Consider the following 26,871-nt stretch of genomic DNA (forward strand, 5'->3'; position numbering starts at 1 on the left):
AACACAATTGTTTGTCTTTGGTGGTCAACATTCTCTACTTATTTTTAGAGTCCCTGAGGAATGTCTTTGACAGCATTAATATCTGCAAGAGTAGAAGTGTTTTCTGTGCATCATTTAAATTGCTTTGGAATCTGATATACAAATCTCGCACATGCACAAAAAGAAAGAGTATTAGTTCTGGTTCATTGCAGAAGACCTGTCTTGACTGTCCATCATTCTGAATTCTCCAGATTTCATAGTTCACACTTAAGAAGCTGCTGCCACAGATGGTTATTAGGGCTAATCAGGACAGCATTTTACTCATTAAGCCATTTGTATGTCTGTCTGGTAGCCTAATATAATGAATACAAATTTTCCTGGTGCTTCATTTGTACAACATTTAGTTTTCCAGACCTCAAGGTGAACTTCTGAAAGTAAAGGTCAAAAAAATACATAGATCACCTTAAAATATATATATATATTTTCTTAAGAAGGTCTTTGAAATGTCCATATATTTTTAAAGATAATTTTGTTCTAGCATTGCTGTGATCTTTGAAAAATTTCCATGAGTATTTATCAGTATTCTGTAATGGAGTTCTAGCTAACTCTTGCTGTTGTTTTAACCTAAATCAACATTCAAATAAAAAAAGATATTCATATTATCAAAACCTGTATTGCCTTTAGTTACCTTCTAAATAGTATTTAGAGCACTTGCTATAGCTAAAGTTTTTATCTTGTCATTATCAGATGCCTTTGCCTCGGAATGGGTGCAGATTTTTTTTAGTAGAAATACTGCAGAGGCTGATTTGTTAAACATAAGATATCGGTGTGTTTTTAAACCACATTAAGTAAAGGTCCAAGTACTTTGACCTGATCAAAACCTTCTGAACTGCACATGTTCATGCAGCCACAGTAATTTTTGCCTCTCTCTCTCTTTCTCTCTCTCCTGGCTGCTTTTGGATATTAAATCTATGAAATGCCAAGATGGATGGAACTAGAAAAAAGACAAAAAGAAAATATTTTTTACACATTTTCAATAGAAAAAAAAGAATGGAATTTTCATGCACAGAATTTCAAGACAGTTTTGCAATTTTAAAAACATACTTATATAAGTCACATGCAGTAACTGCTTTAATGTGATTACAAAACATTAAAATATGGATTCAGCATTGCTAAAAAGAAAGGGGGCTTGATGGCATCTGGGTGACTCAGATGTGTTTTGACATATCTTTTGGGTAAGATGGATGATATTGGTTCCACAGGGATGATTACTGATTTCAGAATCATATTTTTTGTCTGTAACAGAAAAATAGTTTATAATTGGCAGGCTTCGGTGGTGATTTGTAGTTGTCTCTGTGAAGAGGCATTTGATTGGTAGGACTCAGACATCATTGCATGCTGAAGAGGGAATCTCTTCATAGTTTTCAGCTTAGAAAAGTGAAACATTGTTCCTTCATAGGAAAATAGCTACCTCTGCTTGTTAGATAATATTTTCCAACAAATTCAAGGAGATATTTTGCAATGCTAACTTTTGAAAATTAATAATTCATAAAACATTAATGTACAGTGCAACCCAAATCTTCTGACCCCATGCAAATGAATGCAGTGATATATATATTTGAGGCAAAGTCTGCATTTCAAAAATTATGTATTTTTAACAAGGTTTTATATTTTTATTATATAAAGAGAAAACAAGTCTTAAAATTATGTCAAATCTAAGTTAAAAATACATACAGATGTAATATAAATCATGACTTTTGGAACAGTGCGTACATTTCCATTATATATATATTCTGTGATAATGAAGACTTGTGCAATCATAAATTGGAATCCTGATGAGTTAGGATATAATGTATAGCCTTTCTTTACAAAGCTCCTACAATATTCATAAAGTAAGAGGGTAATGGCAGATTTGAAACCAATAAAACAGATTTTCATAACAAGATAATGGACATTTTTCTCTGTTTAATCAGAGTGAATCATGATGCTATCATATATTTATTCTACACTTGAAAGAAAGTTGGAAGAATGTACTGTTAGCTTTGTAGAACAACTCCTAAAATAAGACCTGCTTCAAGGGGAATTGATGATGATGACGTACGATGATTTATTGGATACAAGCAAATCTTTTTCCTGCATGGGAAAAGATATTTTAAAATTTGTTGAAATTGTTGGAACAAAAGAAGATTTTCAACAATATATTTCAAATGCTATAATTTTACATTTAAAATAAAAAAACATGCAAGTTGTCCAAAACATGATCGAAAAAACTTGCTTATTTCAGATATTGTCAGCATTGTATTTTTTGGCATTGATTTACTTTCAGTATTCAAACTATTTCAGTGTCTTCCTCAGATATCCAATAAAATTTAAAAGTTGTTATTCATTTACTTGAATGTACTTATTGAACTTATTTTCTCAAATGGCTACAGAAATTCCTACATTTAAGAATGAATTAAGAATGAGTTTTAGCCATGCATTGTAGCTCATGGATCTGTAAGATGGATACTGATAGAGGTCAACCTTTTCAAGACTCCCATCCTGCTTTGCAATTCTGATTTAATTTCTGGACCAGCTGACAATTGACAATCATCTATACTGCTAGTTATTTATAATTCCAATAAGATTGTCAGTGAACTGGAGACTGTTCTCTACTGGGATTCCTTACAGAATCCTAGTCTCAGACTTGCATACTTGAAGTATCACACACAGATTTAACCTTGAACTTCTGAACTTCTAATTTTTGTTACATGTATATTGCTTTTCTCCAGTCTCTTATGTGTCTTCATGGTTTCTTTCATTAAGAGTAGAATTCCTGTGGTATTGGTATATTTTGAGTTTCTCTTTTTAAAAGTACAAAGTGCAGCATTCTTCAAATACAAAAAAGAATCGTAATTTGCCAACAAGAACATCAGCGGCCATTAAAAGTTGATTGGAGTATCTTGAAAACAGGCAATCCTCTCTTGAAAATTTCAACTCTGATGTGGAACAATTAATTTCTTGGAGATAATGGGGTTGACCTATGTTCTGCACAGTGAGATCTAAATCCCGGTGTTCCCTATCTGATTTGGCTGAAAGGTCAATGTCTAGATACCAGTTTACCAGGGCACCAGACTAGGAGCTTGTTGGGGGTTATCAGGCAGTGTTGTAAAGGATGTTGTATCAGGGGGAAGCATCTTGGTTCTCTGAAAAGTCGAGGCATCCTTTGTATCTCGTGTACTATAGTGACTAATCATTGTATGGGGGAACCTAATGCTAGATTGAGATTTAACATAAAAATTATTTCTATATGAAAACATTGTTCTCTTTCACAGATTATTCTAAGATACCAATTTTAAAGAGCACAAATTTATGAAAATGAAATTATTTGAAGCTTCTTTTTGAATGGAGTTTTTTTTTTTAAAAAAAAAATGCTAGAAAACTACTTGTGTGAAATTGTATATCAGTAATAAATTTGAAAGGCATATCATAGGGAGGAAAAATTATGACACATTTTATAGAGTATTGAGGATTTTAAATTGCTTGTGTAATGAAATGTAAAACTTTTCAATGCAGCTGCAGAAAATGGTTTTTGATTTTGCAGGGAGATGTATTTGAAGGTTGTTTTTATAGTGAAACCTGCTTAATCAAATGTACATTTGGGAATGTCTTTAAAAAAAAGAAATCTTTTTTTTTCAAAACACCACTTATTATTAATTCTCAAATTAGTAATTATAAATAGTAAATACTATAATATGTTTTCATTGCCTAAAATTATATAATTACAAAGAAAAAAAACTGTTGAGCTTCAGTATCTTCAACTTTGATATATTGAATACCATACCATGGTCTCGAATCCGTTTGGACATCTTGGAAGTTTTTTCTCATGCAGTATGTCCCATCAAGTATAAGATGATGAGGTTTTACTGTATTAAGTCAAGACCTGAATTTTGGACCGATATATTTTATGTGTTATAAAGAAAGGCAGGTTTCACTGTATGAATTTTGTTCTTTAGAATGTTTGCACAAACTTTGCTGTTTTACATGCATATATAAACTATCTACATTTTCTTTCCATCTTGCTGTGAAAAGGTTAAACGAGTAAGTATGTTCTTCACAAAAACACTTCTGCTTTGTAATGCATGGGGATTTTATCCATACAAATTGCAATGTGTGTAAAATAAAGAGATTTGTGAGACATTTTTGTTTGCATATATTTGTTGTGAAGTGAATTGTGTGGTTTTGAAGCTTTTTATGTCCAATTTTTTTCACATTAAATTAATTATTCAAGAGTGAAACATTAACAACATTAAAAAATGATGTTTGAACAAATTCAAGCTTTTTGTGGTAATTTGTTTTTCATTTTGAGTAGCCTGTGATTTTATGTAAAGAAATCAGGAACTTTACTGGAAGACCTAGGTTAAAAATTATCTAGAGATATTAAAAAAAACAGATTTGTTTTTGCACAAAATCAAATTTGGCAGTTTCTTGTATTCTATTTCAATCCGTATTTTCCAAATAAAGGCAATTAATGCCTTATGATATTTTTATAGCTATGAGTAATAGTGCCACATCAAGGAAAAACAGTAATGTTTTTTGGCATTCTAGTTATGAAATATTGATTATAGGCTTCATTTATTTCTGTTGTTATTATTTTCATATTGATAACAATGGTTTCTATAATCAGAATTGTATATCGAAAAGGGTAAATGGTTTAAAATCCTAAAAAATATATGAACTTTATATGTACTTCAATTATACAAATATGTATTATATTCCAGAACATTAAGTGTTCATTATGCTTGTATGTAGACCTAGGTATTTCATAAACTGGAAGAATAATGTAACTTGTACCCCCGGGCTTCTGTGATTTGTGACAAGCTATTATATGTTTCCACTTGCATGCATTCGGACAAAAATAACAACCACAAATTAAGCAACCTCAGCATGTTGAACATATCTAAGTTGTCTGCCCTTAGTACTCAGTTTTGCCAACAGGAAATGCAGGATATTTTGATCTTTCCAGTGATTGCAAGAAGAGGCAACAAATTTATCTCACATTTGGTAATGTGTTTTATGTTATGTGTTCAGAAGTCCCAAGGTGGTTGTATATGTTTATTGTCCAATATACAGTATCTGTAGATCATCTTGAAAAAGATCTATCTCCTTCACTGAGATGACAATAAACAAAATATTTATTAAGGGATGATTTTTTTTCTTTCCTCTATGGAAGAATATTTTACAGGGAAAATTTATTTAATTCAAAGTGGTCCATCCCCAGTCATCATATGTCTTTTGGTACAAAAATTTAGGGATATATGATAGAAATTATACATTGATTTTGTAAGGATTCTGCAGAAGGTATATACAAATGATTACAACATTTTGTTTTTCTACTTCATGATGAGATGAAGGGTAAATCAGAAATACTGCAAAATTAAACCCAGTTCCCAAGAAGTCAGATGGAATCTTAAACTTAAATGTGGCATGGAGATTTCTAAATTTGATTCTGGCTCTACAGGCAGCACAGTATCATCTTATTTCTCACCATGGCAAAGTCCAACTAAAAGGGATTAACTCAAATTAAAGTTTCAGAAACAACAGGGCATCTGGCAAGAAAACATAACTTCTGCCATGTTAAGTTTCTTGTAGAACTGGGAAAGGGTAGGGACCTTGACTTCCGATGACATCAGATCAAAACAAAGTGGCTTCATTGATTCTGAGGCGGGAAATAGGGAGGGGGATTATTTTTATGTAGAGTTGTTGGTCACTGATAAATTAATGAATACAAGGCCATTTTGTAGTTGAAGATGAGGTTTCTACATGAAATTGCCCTGTGCCTGAATATTGCTCCATGTTTACGTGTATGATAAGTCAGCAGTAGATCATTATTCCATGGAAACCTAAAAGTTTTAAGAATATTCCACTATCACAAATTCTTAGGTTTAGATAAATATTTGATGTGTGGTCTAATTTTTCATATCTGCCAAAAAGAAAAAAACAGATGATATGCAAATGGATGCTGATGAGAGTGCACTTCCATGAGTGACCATAGCTATAAGTTCAAATTATGGAAATGGATTCAAAGAAAGGACTCAAGAACAACTCAGATTTGAGAAGTAAAGAAGGAACTAATGGTTTTCTATTTCTTTATTCTCTGCCAGATGCAAGTGATTTTAACTGATTTTGACAAACATTAGGCTGTTCTCAGACAATACCACAGCTGCTGGTACCAGCAGCATTGTAGAAGAATTACGTCATTTTGGAGTCCACAAAGTTTTGACATAAATGACACTATTTTATTGCTCATCAAAACTTCTTTTTGACGTCTTGAAAGCAGAAGAGCACAGGGTTTGGAATCTTTGGAATTCTGAGAAATCTTAATGACTTTCCTTTTTTTCTAGTCCCAGAGATCTGATTATCCACAGTACAAATGTTCTGAAATGATCACCACATAAACTGAAATTTGAGTCTATTCTTTTTTCTTTTTTTTTCTGTCACGTACGTCAGCAAGGAGAAGAGTTTTTACCTCTTGGGACTTGCCTGCATCTAGAGATAGGGATGCCTTTTTTTTTTCAACAGAGTTGGTCAATTTTCTGGAGCATGAGAAAAGTTGATTAACTGAATTTTTATGACCATTGACTTCTTCACTGATAGATTCTACATTTCAGACACCTTATCTACAAAAATTTTGAAAGTGGAATGAAATTGGAGTATGTATAATCAAGAAGCTACATGACTGCTGGAACGAATAAGCAACCAGAAAAAAATATGAATTTAGTGCTAAAGAAATCATATTTATTTCTGTAACTGCTATTTGGCCTGCTTGTAAATGAGTCGAGTGTATTCTCCTATTGGATTTTTTCTAATTAATTCAATTATACCAGAAAAAAATTTGGTAGCTCATTAGAACTAAAAATAAAAGCATTGACTATTGGAAATGTGTAATTGCTGTATAAATATTCTGGCAAAAACTTCTTTGGAATCATACGAACTTTGACCTCAGTGTATTGATAGTGCTTTTAACCAAACATCCCAGCGGAAGAAAACAAATTGAGGGATTATACAACCTATTTACTCTGGGTACCATTAACACTGATGGGGCATTATCAAGAATATACCAACAGAAGTCTGTGAAATTGAAGCATTTGTTATGATATTTTTGATTTGCAGGAGAAACTCTTAAGATATTGGTTTATCAGTTGATTGGTATCTCTGGAAATTTTATCCCCTAGATCCCGGTTTTCTGTGATGTCATCATTCTGACGATTGAAGGATTGTCTTTCCAAATTCCACATACTCCTTATGTTTATACAGGACCATCACCGCGAAAAACTCACAAAACATCCAAGATTTTTAATAGATTAGAATTTTTTGTGCAACTTCTACATCTTTTGAAGATTATTCCTTTTTTTTTTAAACGAGTAACCTTTTTTTCCAGAGGAGCTCAAATGACATTAAAAAATGTGCCGATGATAAACTGATATCACTGATTCTGGAGAGGATATAGAAATATTAATCATAAATGATTTATTTATAGACTAAAGTGGGGTATTGATCTAATCAGTTTGGTTTTTTATATCACCCTTCATTGGAGCTTTAAGTAGTATTGGAAAATAACTGCAACAGTGACCATCAAACCCTATAATTGCAGCAAAAGGGTGGATATATTGATTCCGTGTTGACAGGGTGGTTTGTAATTATAGTTATATGAGCAAAGTGTAAAAAGTCAGCAAATATCAATTTGCTCATATGATATGAACCACTGACACGTTTGATGTATTTGGCGTTTACTTGAGAACTTGTAGCTCTTGAATGGAGGTAAATTTGCTCTTGCTGGGCTGAAAGAAATACTGGACTAGAATCTGCATTCATCATATTTTTTTTTTTTCTTAATTTCAACTCGTGTTTTCTTAGATGAGACAGAGTGAGACTTCATCATTATCTAATTTGTCCTTGTGAGGAGAGGAACTGAATTCAGCATCAGTGGCAAATTTGTATAGTATTTCTTTAATTACAAGTTTTAATTGATTTTTACGTTAAGTAGCCCAATCACAGTTTCTCCTTTGGATGTTGTGGGAGTCTTTAATCGGGGCTCTCATCAAATAACGGAGGATCATATTTTTTTTCCTCACAAGTGTTTGCATTGGAATCAAGATATTTATCAATATTTCTGATTAACTAAGACTGAGGAGGGAGGAAAAAACAGAAGGTTCTCTATTTCACACTTGTCCCAAGTTTTACAACAAGACTGATGAGGCCGTAATAAAAGACTGAAATATGAGGGAATTACATTAAATTTAACAATTATCTTGTGAGGAAAATCTATATAAATTGTGAAAGTTACTACAAGCACAGACAAAATGCAGGAAAAATCCGAGTATGAGTCTCTTTATGACAGTGCAGGAAATGAAGGATATATGGTTTGTATAGATTAAAAACTGTCCATTCATTTTTGTTTGTTTGTTCATAGCTTGTTTCTTTTTTTTCTATTTTTTCCCCCTTGATATTGTCTTTTTATTGGCAGCACCATTGTAGACTTAGCTTCTAAACCTTCAGTAAGAAATTTTGCCGAAAATACTGCAGGCAAGAAAAAACTTCAGAATGATTATTAATTGTTTAAAGTATATATAATCAAGAATGTTTAATAATTGGAAAAAAGATAAAGATAACTGTGTTACTATTTCTTAAGGATATTCAACAATTGCTTATAGTATACATAGGGATACCTGTCAGTTTTTTGGGCTATATTTGTTGCCGTCAGTCATTTCTGTTTGAATTTGTAACACTTGCTGTTGGAGGGCTTACTGCATTTGCAGGTGAATTAGAAGGAATTGATTTTTGGAGTGAATGAGAATTAATTGAGAGACAGATGATGCTGACGATTTGATTTTTAATTAATTACCAGTCTGTTCCTGAAGTCTTGGTAAGAGTAGGCTGAATCATCTCCTTAATAGATTACCCAAATAAATTACCAGTTTTGAGAGTTGAAAATGTTACGTATTACAGTACATTATTGGGTTAATTATTTCATTTCGTTATAATTCTGCAAGTTCTAATATAAAAAAAAAATCATTTCTCAAAGAAAACATGTTTATTGCATAATAAACGGGGGCTTGTTAGAATATTTTACTTTCATCTTGAAATCTATAAACGAAAATTGGTCTGTTCTAAAGATTATCAGAATTTATACACATGTATTTTTCTGAGTGACAAGGTTTTTATTGCAAAATGCGTTAAATGATTTTAACTGCACATCCTGTTGAATTCTTGATGTTGCAGCTGCACATCTTAATTAAGAGAAGTTACATACCAATGCTAATGCTTTTGGGAATATCACATCACAGGAAATCAATGATTATGAATAATTCCTGACACGAGACAAACTTGATACACATCCTTTTTGCATGATTTGTGTATTGCAAAGGTATTATGTGCGAGTATTTATATGCTGTATCTATATCCTGGGGAGCATTTTGGCACCCACCCCCATCCTCTGGTTCAGAGTGGGTATTTATGGAACCACCCAGAGGAGTTTTATGAAAAAAAAATCTCCCAAGTGAGAGCAGTCCACTATCAGGTTTCTTGGCTTCTGTTGCACTTCAGAAAATTTTATTATGGATAACTAGATACTAATTTACTTTTATGATGTGGGAATGCTTACAAATTATCCCATACCATTGAAAGTGTGAATAGATATATGCATAATATATTGGTTCCATGCAGATGGCAAACTCTTTCAGTTCAAGAAACCACCATGGATTTTGAGCATTGCTATTTCTTTTCTTGTCTTTCTAAATTCTGGGATCTCTCAGCTGAGTAAGAATTCAGATAAATTTTTGAGGGTCTGATAGTTGCAGGAATCTCCTGTTGATAAGAAATTGTGGAAGAAAAAATTCTCCTGCATTTTTGGCACCAGCAGGTCTCCCACTGTGCAATGGTTTGATGTGCTCACTGTAGTCTTGTGAGTTCCTATGACGATTCCAGCTAGCAGGGCTGTTGGAGTAATGTTTGATGTTTACTTCATTGTGCTTTAATATTCATAAATTTGTAAAAATGCATCACATCCTATAGACATTGTTGATAAACTGCACTGCAGGAGTAAATACTTTTTGGTAGCAGCTGAACATGCAAAGAGAATATAATTTTATGTAACTATGGTGATTAGTTTTAAGGAAGAGGGGTATCACAATGACAATGTAAGAATCAGGTCAAAAGTTGCTATTCCTTGTTAATCTGGTTTATTATATAGACTAGATCTTATTTTCTTCTAATACTGTTGTTTTTCTCTTTATTTAACATAAGAATTACAAGTTTTTTCATATGAATTATATATTGTCCCAGAGAAGCTTAAGAGAGAAAGTGAACAGCCCATATTGTCCTGTATAAACCATTAGATAAAAGTCATTATGGTTAGCATAATCAAGATAAACTGCCAACATTGATCAAAGGAAGTGAAAATTGAAGAGAAGTGTAAAATCTTGCCCCAAGGATATTATAGGGCAAAAAAATCAACATACAACAAGCGAAAAACAGCATCGTCATCAGATAAAAGAATTCGATTTTGATTATACTGATTATCTATTCATTTGCCAATTATTCACATTGTTTTTCAGGTCATATAGCATATTGATTTCATGAAATGAACAGTAAAATAGCTATGAATTATTCCCTTCTGTTGAAGAGTTATTGTATGGCTGAGAGTGTTTGAATAGAAATTCCAGGAGTCCTTGGATGTTTATCTGTTTAGTTGGGATATTGCATCTGAATCAAAACATTATGTGATTGGGCTCTCTGATTAATGTTAGGACTTTCTAACTTTAAGTCCATTTTAAGTTCATAGCTCTACTGACTAATTTTCTGTTTTTGTTGATTATTTGTTTCTCAGTGTTTTTGTATTTTTATTCCACTATAATGGCATTTTTAAAGAGTTAAAATCATCAAAATTGACACCAGCTTTACTATATGACATGCTTTGAAAATTGCATCTTTTATTCACACTTATTTATGAATTGTCTTTTTTTTTAGGATTAACTGTGATTAATAAATATGAACAAGGCTTTATTAGTTGAAGAGATGTTGATTTTTTTTTTTTTTTTTTTTTTGAAAAACTGAGGTAAATTTAAATTTGTTTAAAACAAGAATAGTGCAGATTTTGACATGAAAGGTGTGTACGACTTTATCCAACTTGTAAGACAGATTCTGTGAGGTAAACTTCCATGTAGCACTCCATACAACTTTAAACAACAGAACTTGTAAAATTACCCTCTACAAGAAAAGCATCTCCAAGTCTGTTTGAATTAGCTGTTAATTTTCAGGTTGACAAAGAGTTCATATGATGTAGATTCACCTGAGCTTGTTAATTTCATGACAGATGGGGCGTAAACTTTATATACTGCTTTTGTTTTTGTCTTCTCTGTAAAAATAGATGGTGTATTTTGAATTTCTTTGGCTCTGTTCAGATTTTAGGAATCTTACATCACTGATAATCTTCTCAACATTGTATCATTTAATGCCTGAAAAATCCTGTGTTTTAATAGAGTGTTGACATAGTGAAGGAAAATAGAATTTGAGCACACAATTGGAGTAGTTCATCATGTGAACAATTTGTTGCATACTAAAAGATTTTTTCTGTACTGTTTGGTAAAAGCATATTAAACTGATTGGATTTTAGTCTAAAAATGTGTTTAAAACAGGCAAGTTCCATTTAAACAATGAATAAAAGATTTAATAAATATTTTTATGAAATTATAATTGCCAATGATATCTGAAAATCTAATATTAGAGCCAAGATGGATTTCATGGAAACTGCAGCAAGGCTCTCTCTCACATCTGACATATACTTTATTGGAACTGGTTCTTCATTGTAATATTGAAAAAGATATCATGATAGATTGGTTCAATGACTACTATGTTCTTTTTTGTGGTGAATCTCTGAGGACTCTTTCAGAGAAGCTTCAATATTCTTATGGAATATATTGATATTTCTGAATATTGTTATTAATGTTCCATTTTTCCTTTTCTTTTTTAGGCCCATGTGGTGGCAGCATTTGAACAGAGCTTAACCAATATGACAGCTCGACTCCAGCATCTTACTTCCACTGCTGAACAAAAGGTAGGGGTCATTTCTTCACTTCAAAAGGTTATGCCAATTTTATCTTTGGAACTTAGTAGACTTGTTGTCTCATATTGCTGCCATTCTTAACACCCTTTTTTTAACTGACTTCCTCCTGCAAGAAGACATTCCCATCTTTTGTGAAATGATGAACTCTGATTTCCAGTATATTGTGATTTGATTCCTGATTTTTCATGTGTCCCCTAGTGCCTTGAATTTTTTTTTTTAATTAATGGCAAAAGCTTGCTGTGGATGTATGCATCTTGATCATGCAGTCTTAATTTTGTTTTACTCATTTTCCTTGAAAATTTCATTTCTTTAGAAATTTTGAAATTAAATTCCCTTTAGATCAAAATAATTCAAAGAATATTTCCATGAGTGGGAGATGGCTTTGATAATAAATACAGTTTGCCATGCTGTATGCTGAAGTAGTTTTCATCAGTAATTGAAGTTTTGAAGATGATAGAATTTTACTGCCAGTACTGAGTAATATCAGCATATTTCAAAGGGATTAAGATACAAAGGGAATTTTCTTTGATAGGAATTCAATAGACAAGTCAAGTTTCATCAGTAATTTTCAAATTCCAGATGTACAAGGGATTAGTTACTCTAAAACACAGTTGAACAAAGCTGTACTGTAATATTGTAGAACTCTGCACCATATGTATAATAGGCTAGCTTTAAAAATGATATAGATGTATTATGTAATGCTCATATGCGTATGGCACATCATGGCTTTTATCTGATAAAATGTCATGGTAGACTCTTAAAGAAAGATATTTCCAAGGAGCCAGTTGCCAACCTATAGGAGAATATTTTTTTATAATATTGGATATGAATCATAGCACTTTATCAGAGATGAGATAAGAGTCTGCAGGAAATATGGAGATGTTGCACGCTTCTCTTGTTATCATCATTCAAAGGATGAAAAGCTAGACCTGCCATATTTTGTTGAGTAAGAAAGGGGAGGGGGGAGGGAATAAACCAGACGGTAACATAGGAATAGGGGGACAACTTTATGGGGCTTTTTGTCTACTTTGTGAATGGCCATTACCCATCATTAAGTGGTTTTCCCTCCTTAAGTCAATTAACCGTTTTATTGCATGAACTTATTGCATTAAGTCATGAAATGGCTGGCTTCTTTGAGATGATAATGCAACAGTGATGTTTGTTTTCTTTCAATTTTTTCCCCCTTTTTTGCTGACTATCTGATTTGCTAACATCTTATGCTACATATATCGTGTTCAATATAGGCTAGCGATAAAGTTCGTCTTCGCTCCAAACAAGAAAAGGTATGTGACAGTGCATCCAATTTTCTTCTGTACTGTATTAATTCTATCCAATTTTTAGCATAATAACAGTTTGTAGATCAGTTTTTTTCTTTCTTTTGGTTGGTACATGTACTTTTTCATACTCCATATACCTTAACATAAAAGCGCAGCTGAGGAAATGCAGCACTTGTATAAGATGTATAACTATATCATACATTTTTATGTGATCCCAAAGGATGCTAACAATTAATATGAAACCATCAAATATATACAACACAAATTACCAAAGTCAGTGACTATAACTGTGACATTTTCATAAATAATTAAGATATTGCACACATTTCTGTTGAATTTTGGACTCGTAGGACTGTTTTGTTATGTAGGATTTGCATGATTTGTTTTCATTTGTTTTCTGCATGCAAACTTAAAATGGTGTTGTGTGAACGTATCTGCATTAGTAGTGATATTTGGCATACAGGAGTCATATTGTAGTATCATAGGCCAATTTAGTAAATTGAAAAACATTATCATATGATCTTTATTGAATAGGAACTGTGGCCTTGTAGAGATCAACTTATGAAGTGTAATAGATTCTACGAGTGCAAGCTGACATTGATAATAGATAATTATCATAGCTAGGTTTACAGTGACAATGGTGAATTTTATCTGTTGACTTAAAAAGAAAAAAAAATACTGCAATGTTTTGGAACATTATGGGTGGAACTTCAAATAAAGAGAAAAAATTCCAGTAATCCCTTGTTCTTGATTATGTTTTATTATAATTGTATCTTAAACAATGCATGCATGATACAGAAGTTATTGAAAATTATACTTTTAAAGGTGAAAAGCCTTAAAGGAGCAGGCTATAAGGAAATAGTCATTTATATTCAGTATGGTTAACAACACACACTGCCAGGCAGAATTAAGTTCAAACATGATTCCAGTATACCATTGCTTCACCCACACAGATTTAAAAGAAGAAATGTCGTGAAGGGTTTTTTTTTTTTTTAATTTTTTATTAGGGATTCTGCAGTTGAACTTGAGCAAAATTCTGAGCAAAGAAAGTCAAATGAATTACATTCAAGGTTACTGGTTGTTATTGCAACTCTCTGTTTCAGGGGAAAAGAATTCTAACAACAAAATATTACCTTAGTTATTTTCAAAAATCAGGAAGATAAAATGAGACATATTGCATAAGAAGGAAAAGTTTTTGAAACCTTTAGCAAACTTTTTTCTATATTATCATTTCGGTTGATAGATGCATGAAGAAATGCCATTTCGCAGATAAACAAAAGCGATATGCAGTGAAAATATTTAGCTTGGATCCAATAGATTCTCTGATTGCTATGGTTCCATTGCCCTTCTGTTTATTTTAGCATGTTGTTTGGGGGGGATTATATGTTATTCCTGAAGGTGTATTTTGTTGCAGTTTATTTGGGTTTCACTTGCTCTGCACTGAAATATAAAACATTTCATAATCAGTGCATCTGTTTTGGCTCATGGCAGATGGAAATCATTTTCTAAACTGAGCTAAATGCTCAATAGCAATAGACTCTAGAAGTGTCTTGTGCTCTTTCTGCAAAGAGGGAAACCTTTAAACTATTTTCAGTTCATCAGAGCTCTGCAGGACTCTATAGATTGTTGTATAAACATTATTCTATTTGTTGGATTCTGAGTGATCTTTGTGAGAAACTATTTTGTTCTGATTAAGGTAATTATATTAACTTTATAAATATGCTTTCTATATATATCTCTTCCTGTTCTAACATGTGGTCTGAGTGTCTATTTTTGCCACAGTCTTAATATTTGTATTTTCATGGAGAATCTATAGATTTAGCTTAGCCTTATCTCCGATCAGAATTGCAGAAATAAGTATTTCAGTTTCAACATAATTCCTTTTTTACAGGATTCAGAGCTGAATGAACTGAGAGCTACCATCGAGGCACTAAAACGACAGAGTGGTCTGAGTATACCTGACCCCACAATACTTAGCCCTGGGGCAGGGCGTCGTCACACCTCACCGGGTATGGTCAATACAAACGATTACGTCTCTCAAAGTCCGCTCCACCATCAACAATCTCCTCACCGTGGCAACCGACCCGGGTTCAATACCCTTCCGATGCCCACTGGTAAAAAACGATATACAAGATTAGCTTTAAAAATCACGTACATCACATTGAGTGTTTTGACTTATTTTATTATCACTGTTGTCACAATTTTAGTAAATTTTTGTATTTGATATACTGGTTAAGAAAAGATTCACTTTTCTTTTGCACATATGATTTATTCGATTGAGATAAATGGGAAAATTAGAAGGATGGGAAGTACATATACTAAATGTTTTTCATGGCATTTATTAATTCCTAATTTTATATTTATTTAATGATAATCCATTATTTAATTATTAGCCTTGAAAAAGCATTATGCATCACTGCAAGGAATCAAAGACTTTCATACTCTTCCCAAAATTATTGGTAAAACATCTCATAAGAATTATAGCTTAGGTTTTCTTTTGCCCCAATGTGACTGGGATTTATAATCAAATAATATAGAATCTAGTATGAATAATTAGGGTGCAGGGACATGACTTAGTTTGGTGTAGCTGGCCATCAAGTTCAGGGGTACTCGTTCATTTTTTTTTTAAACCTTTTTTTCACTTCTCCCTGGTTTAAAGCAGGGTGGTGGAGTGGGCACACTGTTATTTATATACTTTAATTCTTTTTGATCATTTTGCATGCTTTTCTATACTGTAGTTGCATGCCTTTACTTTCTACCCTTTTCATTAGATTTATTCCCTTTGGATATAATGTTTTTCACTTTTTCATTATTTTATTCCTCTTATAGATTCATATTTCTTTCATTGATCAATAGTTTATTAAGCAATACTTGTTCTTCTTGTTCAAAAATTGTAATACTTTTAAAGTAAATTAAGAAATTGATCGAGATTGAGAATTATTTTAAGTAATTAATTATTTTGCTTTATAATTGCTCCTTGCTCACTTGGAGTAGCCAAGAACTGCTAGTTTAATTTCTTACAGAGCTGATTTCTGTCTCTCTACAACCCAAGGATTTTACTACACTATGGCAGACATCTCTTTACAAACGCTCACCATATGCAAATAATCTTTCAAAAATAATTACCTCATTCTTAGCCCTGAATGATTTCTTGTTTTTTCTGCCTGTGTATCTGCCAACTTTCATAATACTGTTTCATTTCCAATGCATGATTTGAAAATTACACAAGTCTTTGCATTGAGAAGAGGAGTGATGACGTTGATTCTATTTCTGTCACCAGAGGGCAGGATCACACGACAGCTTTCCACGGACAGTGTTTCAAGTATCAACAGTCTTTCTAGTGCGTGCAGCACTGCAAGTCAACAATCGGCAGCCACGGACGGGGAGGCAGGGCGCCGCAAAAAGAAAAAGGGATGGGTGAGTGGCTTTTGTTGTAAATACCATTCATTTCACAAAAATGTCGGAGAGTCGTATGGAAACGAATTCAAAGATTTTTAAGAGGATTCAAGTGGGAGTTTTATCAAATGATATTTTAAAAGGCTAATGTCAGAGAAGAGTTGAATAGGACATGCATATTTAAGATTTTTTAAAACTTTTAACAGAACATGCCTTCAAAACAACTGAAAGATTTTTAGTATTGTAAATTATATAAATACATAAATTATTCATCCATATGCATTTTATAATGACTAGATTCTGCATGATTGAATATATATTTACGTAACGTTTCTTCAGCTTCGAAGTTCCTTCAGCAAAGCTTTCTCTAGAAAGAAGAACAAGAGTGGCTCCATGTCAGACTGCGAGGTGGAGGTAGGGCAGATGAGGTCAAATTTCTCAGCTCCTAACTCCCCACTTCTACAGATCCACATGCCAAACGGTCAGGGCCTTATCAAAGGCTCTCACTCTTCTAGTGCGTAAGTAGAATACCTTCTGTCAAATTGATTCTGAATAAGCATACAATTACCTTTAAATGATTGTCATTCTCATGTTGTTGTAAAACAAGAGTTGCCATGGGAATGATGTATTCAAAATGGGACAAGAATGTAAACTTTCAGGAGCTGATGAAGCAAATATTGATGAAGAAGTACAGTAGACAGATTATTTGTGATTTGAAAAATTTTTCTTGAATTACTTTCCTAGATAAAGAATGTTAATGTCTTTTCTATACAGTTTATATGAGGCGGAGGATGCCACTTCTGTTCTGGAGCTGAGGAAACAGCTCCGTGATAAAGACATGAAGTTAACAGACATCCGACTGGAGGCCCTGTCATCTGCACACCAGCTAGAACAACTCCGCGAGACCATGAATAAAATGAAGGTAAGCAATCGGAGAAACCTCTACATTATTCTTACGATAGATGATTGAAATAAGACAATTCTGAGTTAGGCTCCATGTCAAAAATTCAATTGGCATTTTGATTAAATGGAGACATTCCCTGTTATGTGTATTGTTTTTGCTTAAAAAAAAGATAAACACTTGTATTTCTGTTAAGCTTATTGAAATATTTTTTCCAAAAAGATGGGTCTGGTCAATAAAGGTAAATGAACCTGTCAGCAAATGAAAGGCAGACAACTCAGATGTACCCTTTTATATATAGATATAACTTGGAAGATCCATTTGGCTAGGGTTATTGTTATTTTTCAGAATGAAATGAGTGCCTTGAAAGCAGACAATGACAGATTACAAAGAATGATGCATGTTCGTCCATTAAATTCATCCCAGAATTCCATAGTTCATAATCGTACCAGTAGTGAATCTTTAGAGAGGTCCCTCAGTATTACAGAACAGCCTAGTCTAGGTAAATATTCAATTAAAAATATATAAAATAGTTAAGTTTTACCCAGTCATAAACGATGAAAGTGCTCAGAAAAGGAAGAAAAGGCTTCAAAGAGTCGTGGACTTCACCATGATGCCAGTCTGTACAGGGTAAATCTCAGCTGAGCCTTTAACATTATATACCTATGCCGTTATGTAGACAGGCCAACTTCTGATTGAATGTAGCATTCAATACATGCAACTTGTAAATAGCCTTCTCATTAATTTTCCTATCTTCGATGTTAGCACTTGACTGTATACCCTGCTACCTGAATGGACATGTGTGTTGGTTATCTTACATTGCCTTTGTTTGCATTTTATTGCATTGTTTGTTTGCATAACCATTGCACTGATCTGTGCAAGTGATTTCTTTTGTAACTTTTTCTCCTGACATGGCAGAAACACTTACTACAGTAGTTTTGTCGCTATGGAGTATTCACAATGGCAATGTAGTATATACATCTACGTTGGTGAAATCAGAAAATGTATTACAATGAACCATTAAGCAGCTTACATAGAGGCCCTAGAAAGAAAGTCTCGTGAAGAGAAATATGGCTTACCTTTTAAGAGTCATTTTAAGCTCTAAAGTGTTATGGCAGAATAAAGAGAAAGGATTATAACAGAACTTGTACATATTCAGTGAATCCAAAAGTTCGCTATTTTATATTTTCAAATTGTACTTCTTTCTTTTAGAAATGATATTATCAGAGACCCCTGATAGAGATGGGAAGAGAGTGACCATGACTGTCTACCTGGGGTCAAATCCTGACCCCCTAAGGGAGGGAGTAGAGGTAGTTATTTATAGAGCATAAATGAATGTGTTCGAATGAAAAGTTCAGTTCATAATGCCTGTATATTTGATTAAATCCATTTTTTATGTTTTTGTTTGATATCTGTAAAATATATGATTTTAAACCTTGTGTGCACTGATAGCAAGATCCCATCTTCTTGTCAAGATTAGACTCATGCTGTGTCATTATCATTTTAACATAATTCATACAATGCTTTAGTGTAATGTACTGAAACTGCACTTTGTCATGTGCCCTTCAGAATAAAAAAAAAAATGAAGTTTAGAATGATCAGATTTCAATACCTTTAAATATATTCTGCTGTCAATATAAAGCTATAGATCTGTTTGAAAACTAAAATTCAGATGTGCATTTTTAAAAAAAAGTGATAGAGCAAGATGTTAATATCAAATGCGAAGTACAATACTTGAAGATAAACCTATTTCCTGTATATAACATTATCTCTAAATAGACACCTGTTTGCAGATTTGCCAAGATAAGAAATAATTATAGCTACTCTGCAATCTCACAGAACTATTACCCAGTAATTTGTTAGTAATTTCAGGTTCTCCGCATATTTTTGTTGGCACAAGATGTTTTTTATATTAAATGGAGATTCATTTAGTTGTACATATGTTTTACAGAACTTGTGGAAATTCTTGCAATTTATTCAGAGTTTTTTTTCTGTTTGTTGCAGAAACCAGCTGAAGTTTTAATAGGTTCTCTCTCTGTCAGTGGAAAAACAAAATGGGACATCCTAGATAATATTGTTAGAAAAATATTAAAGGTGATTGAAGTATTTTTTATTTTGTCAATTGTAAGAGATCAAATTTTGAAAACTTCATCTTAAAATTCTATTAAATTTCTTTTCTAATGGTGAAGTATTACAAATGTAACAATCAATGAAGTATTTTTTTATCTTGTCAATTGTAAAAGATTGAATTTTGAAAACTTATGTAACAATCATATTTCTAGATGTCTAAATGTTTAATAATATTTTATTACAGGAATATGTACTACGAGTTGATCCTGTGACAAACCTAGGGCTCAGTGCGGAGAGTGTCTTTTCATATCACATTGCAGAGATTGTTCGAACAAAGGACGCTGAACTGCCAGAGTTACTTCCCATTGGGTACCTTGTTGGTGATACTATGCAAATTGGAATTTGTTTGAAGGGTACGAAAAGTTTTTCTGATCCAGAAAGAGACACTTAAACGTTGAAAAAAATGTTTTGTTCCTAATCAGTTTTATGTAATGTAAACTTTGCTGAAGCTCAAATCTATTTACAAATCTTCAAGCTTTAATTGGCAGAATTTCAGGTTATGAACTAGGAATAAATTCTGAATTTATTACTTTTACAGGAACCAGACAAAACAGTGTGGACTCTCTGGCATTTGAGACCTTGATCCCCAAATCCATAGTCCAGCGGTACGTCTCTCTGCTATTGGAGCATAGGAGGATCATACTTTGTGGACCAAGTGGAACCGGAAAAACTTACCTGGCTCAAAAACTGGCAGAGCACCTGGTTCTGAGGTAAATAAAATTTAATGATTTACATTTCAATTGTGTGTACATTGTTTGCAACTGTTTGCAAAATTCACTAAACAGGATCAAGAAAAATGATTTTTATTGTTTTCATTGGAATACAACTGTATATGTCTCTTCAGTTTTGAAAGGTGATATGTATACATCTAATTCCAATGTTTATCATTCAGATCTGGAAAGGAGCTTACTGCTGGCTCAGTGGCAACATTCAATGTGGACCACAAGTCAGCCAAGGAATTACGGCAGTACCTGGCCAACATCGCAGAGCAGTGTGAGAACACAGGGGTAGGGGAACTCCCTAGTGTCATTATTCTAGACAACCTTCATCATGTGGGGTCTCTTGGAGAAGTGTTCAATGGATTCCTCAGCGTCAAGTACCAGAAATGGTAGGTGTTTGTAGTAGAAAGGTGCATAAATGGAAGAAATATCAAACTTCAAGAATAATTTTTCACAGTTTTGTTTTTATTGTTGGAGACTTTTCTGAGATTAGAGTGGTGTTTCAAGATTTATCTAACATTAGCTACCCAATTTCTTGGTTTCAGTATAGTAAATTATCATTCCTCAAAAGAAATATTTTGACCACTTCTTTTTAATTGCAATATGTACTAACCTGATTGAAAAAAATTCAGTACTGAATTTATTTTGTAGTCCCTACATCATTGGAACTATGAATCAGGCCACCTGTTCCACAACAAATCTACAGCTCCATCACAATTTCCGCTGGGTCCTGTGTGCCAACCACATGGAGCCTGTCAAGGGGTTCCTGGGAAGGTATCTCAGACGAAAACTTGTGGAGGCAGAGGTCAGAACTGGTATCCGTAACAACGACCTTAACAAGATCATTGATTGGGTGCCTAAAGTCTGGCTCCACCTCAACAAGTTCCTGGAGACACATAGCTCTTCTGATGTCACCATTGGTAAGAGACTGTTCAGAAGTTGATTTTTTTTTTTTTTTTTTTATATATATAATCATTTTTTTTAAACGAAAACTTGAATTACGTTTTGATGAATGGAAAGTGAATTAAATGTTTGTTGGAAAAGTCATTTTGCAAGAGGATTGATCTGACATGTGAAGAATTGTTGAATGAGTAGCTCTTAAGTCTATGATACAATGTTACAGGTCCACGTTTGTTCCTGTCCTGTCCAATGGAGATTGCTGGGTCCAAGGTGTGGTTTACAGACTTGTGGAACTATTCCATTGTTCCCTATCTATTGGAGGCTGTCAGAGAGGGACTGCAGGTTTGTGTCAGAATAATCAACCAGCTATTGACCTCACAATTACCATACATATGTGATTAACATGTATATTCTTTAGTTATTGTATTGATTTTTACCAAATAACCACATACATTGTACAGAGCGTAAGAGACTCTGGGAATTGATATTGGTTGTATTAGCATCTGAATCAATGGTTTTAAGAAGAGATTCCCATTCTGTTATCCATGAATGTACAGTATAGCCATATTCTCATAATAGTTTACTTTGTAATAGGTGTATGGAAAAAGAGCACCTTGGGAGGACCCCACAGACTGGGTCCTAGAGTCGTATCCATGGGCGACGGCCAAGGATGAGGATCCCTCCCTGCTGAAGATCAGGCCTGAGGATGTGGGTTACGACAGCCAGGGAGTTATCTCCACCTCGTCTGGGGTCCCACTGAAATCAAAGTCTACTGACTCAACCAACCATGGTGAATCGACAACTGACCCCTTGGTTAGTCATGTGTAGAATCTAAACCTTCACTCTCTGTTGGATGTTGTGGCCCTTTTTGTTTTTAGCAGATAGATTACACCACTTCTTTTTTTTTTTATCTCCATTGTTTCGAACTCCTTTCATGGTTCACTTTAATGGCACTGTCGGTGTTTAACACAATGTTTCGGACAACTTGATGTTGTATATTCATGGTGAAGTACATAAGGTCAAGAGTGATGTAGATGTACGTCTTTCGGAAATTGATTTGGATTCCTATATTCAGCCAAAAAAAGGCTGATAATCAGATAAAAAGCATGGTATTCTGTACCTTTCTTGTTTACAGATTCAAGTTTTTTTGTTTGTAAGTAGTATAAGATTTAGTTTAACTTACCTATAGCTACAACATAGCACATAACCAAAGTCAAACAACTGGTAGAAACTGAGTTGCTTAAAGTAAGTTTATAAAATAAAAGAACACCTAAAATATTGTAATGTAAGTATTTGTACAGAAAACACCTAAAAGTAATGTTACAGTTACAAAAATGTTCAAGTTTATACTGTGGCTGGAAGTTTTCAGGGTGTTGTTTTATTTTGATACCATCATACCAGAAGTGATGAAAAGTGCAGACAAATACATTAAAACCTTCATTTAAAAAAAAACATTCAAGAAAAAAAACTATAGGCACTCAAATCTAAATCTTTTTTTGAAGTGTAGTCTCTATGCAGATTGTAGTTTTATTTCGAGCATAGAAAGATTAACAGAGAGACTTGAATCTTAAACAGGTAAAAAAAATTAGTTTGCTGTGTGTACCCATGTTTTGGTTGCATGCACAATTTTACCATTTATACATGTGCATTGTGCATCAAGTCTTGCATGCATTTTGTTTTGTTCAACAGACCATCATGCCTTTTCATTAGAGAAAAAAAAATTAACATGTTCCAAAATTTGTAAACCTATGGCTTTTCTATTATTTCATCATTGCAACTCTTAATCCCAACCTAAAAATACAGCTTTGGCACCTTAATAGCAACTTTATTGGAAATTGTTTTTATCTTATGAAAAAAATATGTATTAAGTAAAAATAGATAAAGAGGAGAGTATTTGTAATAAAACTTAACTCTAAATAAGTGAGATAGGAGGACAAATGGTCTGTTGTTGGAATGTTATTTTTGTTGAAATATAGAGTTATCTAACTTGCTAGTATGTTGTTTCTTTTGTAACATTTCAGTATAACATGATCAAACGTCTACAGGAAGCCGCTAATTATTCTAGTTCTCAGAGCGGACAGGACGACGATTCAGCCAGTGTGGGCAGTAGAAGCAGCAGTATACAGGACCTGTCTACGTCAAGCGTAGAGTCCACTATTTGAAAAATTGAAATTTTTCCTTGAATTCAAACATTTTAATGATTCTGAAGCTGAATGCTGTGATTGTTTAGAAGCTTGGATTTTCTAGAGTTAATTTTTAAGTAAATGATATCATGTTTAATTTATATGACCAAAAAGAACTGTTGATGTTCATATTTATAAACTGAAAATGATGTACATATATTTACTGAACATATTGCCAAATACTATATGCCTAAAATGGAAATTCTGTCTCTGAACAAAAGCAGATTTTTCTTCAAAATAAATGAAAGTATTATTAAGTCATACCACATAATACTTTAGATAAGAGAGGATAGGCAGCTACTCAGAAAAAAGGGTGCTTTTATTACATTTCATGAAATGTGGTGAATTTTTTTTTTTTAATTTTGATTTCCCGGTAAGGCCAATTGGAAGATGTGCAATTTTAATTTCTTTGAAGGTGTACATGTATTTCTAAATGTACCTGGACATGACGCAAACTAAAAACATTTGCAAAATATGTTACTAAATCAAATGCAAATGATAACCATCAAGATGAATTTGTTGGTTTTTTTAAACAGTATATGTACAATAGTACAGTAGATGTAGGAAAACGGCATGTTGCATGATTTTTATTTCTGTTGTGTTGTATGTGTGAAGTATGGTATTAATTTTGCGTCACATTTCCCAACTGCTGCACCATTGTATACAGTTTTTTTAGCAATCATTAATATTAAACATTCATTAAGAAAATCTGTGGCAATTAAATTCTCCTTGAATTTTTTTTCTACTGATTCATTTCTACAAAACAAAATACAATTGTAAGACAGAAAATTTTATGATTCCATGTTCTGTTTATTTTAAGGTCCGACCAGCCAAGAACGTTACTGCCGACACAGCTTAGCAAATATGTGAATTGTAAATACTGAACTTAAATAATTTATCAATGCAACATGTCTGTTTAGGAAGTGACACATTGACTCTGTACATATCTAAATTTGCAAATGGAAATTTAAGAAAGCTATGCCTTTCTTAAGGGTAATATCTCCTATGGTTTTCATCCATGAGGAGATCATTGGGCAGGGAGGTAACTCTTCATTTATAACTATTTTTAGAACTTTTTCTCTGAAAGACGTAAATTGTCAAATTTATTTAATATGTGGAGGGTAAATGCAAATGAATTTTTCAATGACATTGTATTTTGTTCAATTGGACAGCATGAATTGATTTTTTCATGTTAATTCTGTGGTCTATACACGTTTATTATTCTGTGCTTCAAAAACCCTTGCTTTATGCATTTTTTAAAATTGCTTAATCCCTTAATGTGCAGGTTTCAGGAAAAATCAAAGCTTTTTTGGTTAGGGTGTGTAACGCTTTGAAATATGCATTGCCTTTAGCTTACCATTTTCGACTTTTGGGAGGGGCATAGGTTTCCTAAATATTTTTTTTCATTGTTGTGTCATTAATACATGTATGTGTACATGAACTGTTCTGTAAAGAGGACATCAACTATCTGTTATTACTAGGCTTCTTTGTAAATTAACTTCTATAGTACAACAAAATTGTGTGAATTGGAACCATGTGAAGTACATACTGCATGTCATATACCTGTATGTGGCATAATTAAGAGTATAATGCAGACTGTAGTGGTCATGTTTGTTTTGAAAGACTTAATGTTGGTACAGCCAAGAACAGCAAGCATGGATCATGGCTTTCAGACCCTGGATAAAATTTTACATTAATGCAAATATTTCATATTCAGTAGATATCCATGAATATTCCACATACAAGAGCTGTAGGTTTCATTTTATACAGTACATTTTTTTTTTCATTCAGGCCATAGTGGCAATATCATTTTTGTATAGATATATAGATTGTAGTAACACTCTCTGAAACTTTTCATTGAGAGTGATCATAATTATTTCACATTCTTTCCTTATGCTAGTCATCACATGGGAGTATATCAAAGAGACTTTTTTATGTCCATGATGTTTATTAGAAATATCAGCATATTTATCTCAGTTTGCACACTATTTTCCAGGTGAACACATTTTTCAAATACACTATGAAAGGTGCTGAATTATATGTAATAAAATCTCAACTATGTACAGAAATGGAGGTCATTTTGTCAGCATTGTACTGATGTTACTATTTATAACTGTAAATATTAAAAAAACTTGTTTGAATGGTGTTTCTTGTTGTTCAGAGGTTTTGATTGTTGTGGTGTTGACAAGTTGTTTGTTGTTTCTACAAGAAGTCCCATTTACAACCATAACAACATAATATTAAAAGATGAATTTAAGTTGAACATTAACATTTTTTCTTGTCTTATTATAATCATGAATTGTAAACAGACATGTATGTTCCTTGATGTTTTGTAAAGAGGAAAATGACAGAGAATCATGTTTGATAATAAATATTTATTTCCAAACAATATGCACTGTTGTAGTTGTTTATGAGTCCAGGCATTAAGTTTTGCAATGCAAGGACTTTCTAGAGATTATTCTTCATGTCAAGGTCTATACATTAATAAATAATAATAAATTTGAAAATTCTGTTAGGTCACCTGAGTCACTTAGATGACCTATTGCAATCTGTTTTCGTCCGTCATCGTGCGTTAACTTTTGAACATTTTTAACTTCTTCTCCAAAGCCGCTAAACCAATTTCAACCAATTTTGGCATATAGCATCTATGGGTGAAGGGGAACAAAATTTTTGATTTTCATGGTCCCTGCCCCCCTGGGGCCCAAGGGGTTGGGCTAAAACCACCAAAATTGATGCAATCTTAAAAAAATCTTCTTCTTTACTCCTGGACACCAAGCAGTCAAACTTTTGACATGATTGTAATAGGCATTGGGCCCTCTACCAAAATTGTGCCTTTTCTTAAATTGTGAATTTCATGGCCCCTGGGTCAGGGGTTCTGGAGTTAGGACTGGGCTCTATTGATTATATAGTGAAAATGCATTAATTCTTTGAAAATCTTATTTAAAGTAACTAAGTGCATAGTTATGATGCATGAGGATGCCTTTTCAAAAATTGTGAATTTCATGACCCCTGGGTTGGGGGGGGGGGGGGGGCTCTATTGATAATATAGTGAAAAAGCATAATTTCTTTGAAAAAAAATATTGAAAATGCATTATTTCTGTTAAATAATTCTGTCTGTCCCTTAGTGTTGAGCAGATAAACAAAATGCATAGTTATGATGAACAATTGTGCCTCTTACAATTTTTTTTAAAACTTGTGGTCCCAGGTTTTGGTGTTTCGGGGGGGGGGGGGGGGGGGATTGATAATATAGTGAAAATGTGTTAATTCTTTGAAAATCTTCAAC

At 33.1% G+C, this 26,871-nt stretch overlaps 1 protein-coding gene across 12 annotated transcripts in view; it reads left to right on the forward strand.

The window, feature by feature from the left end:
- LOC133204112 (neuron navigator 3-like) overlaps positions 1-25,979 on the forward strand; it is a 160,142-nt gene extending 134,163 nt beyond the window's left edge. For 8 of the 12 annotated variants that reach the window (XM_061339873.1, XM_061339866.1, XM_061339876.1 and 5 more), the window contains 16 exons: positions 11,990-12,073; positions 13,327-13,365; positions 15,251-15,473; positions 16,640-16,776; positions 17,095-17,273; positions 17,530-17,677; positions 18,005-18,158; positions 18,869-18,966; positions 19,661-19,750; positions 19,971-20,139; positions 20,325-20,496; positions 20,679-20,894; positions 21,157-21,425; positions 21,629-21,747; positions 22,000-22,218; positions 23,427-25,979. In XM_061339873.1, the coding sequence (XP_061195857.1) occupies positions 11,990-12,073; positions 13,327-13,365; positions 15,251-15,473; positions 16,640-16,776; positions 17,095-17,273; positions 17,530-17,677; positions 18,005-18,158; positions 18,869-18,966; positions 19,661-19,750; positions 19,971-20,139; positions 20,325-20,496; positions 20,679-20,894; positions 21,157-21,425; positions 21,629-21,747; positions 22,000-22,218; positions 23,427-23,567 (2,457 nt within the window). In that variant the 3' untranslated portion in view covers positions 23,568-25,979. The remainder of the gene's footprint in view (positions 1-11,989; positions 12,074-13,326; positions 13,366-15,250; positions 15,474-16,639; positions 16,777-17,094; positions 17,274-17,529; positions 17,678-18,004; positions 18,159-18,868; positions 18,967-19,660; positions 19,751-19,970; positions 20,140-20,324; positions 20,497-20,678; positions 20,895-21,156; positions 21,426-21,628; positions 21,748-21,999; positions 22,219-23,426) is intronic. The other 4 variants (XM_061339869.1, XM_061339870.1, XM_061339867.1 and 1 more) reach the window with 4 other exon arrangements.
- The last annotated feature ends 892 nt before the right edge of the window (positions 25,980-26,871 follow it).

The sequence above is a fragment of the Saccostrea echinata genome, unplaced genomic scaffold (genome assembly GCF_033153115.1).
Source record: "Saccostrea echinata isolate AGI-Se365-2 ecotype Australia unplaced genomic scaffold, CSIRO_AGI_Sech_v1 ptg000052l, whole genome shotgun sequence".
NCBI lineage: Eukaryota > Metazoa > Mollusca > Bivalvia > Ostreida > Ostreidae > Saccostrea > Saccostrea echinata.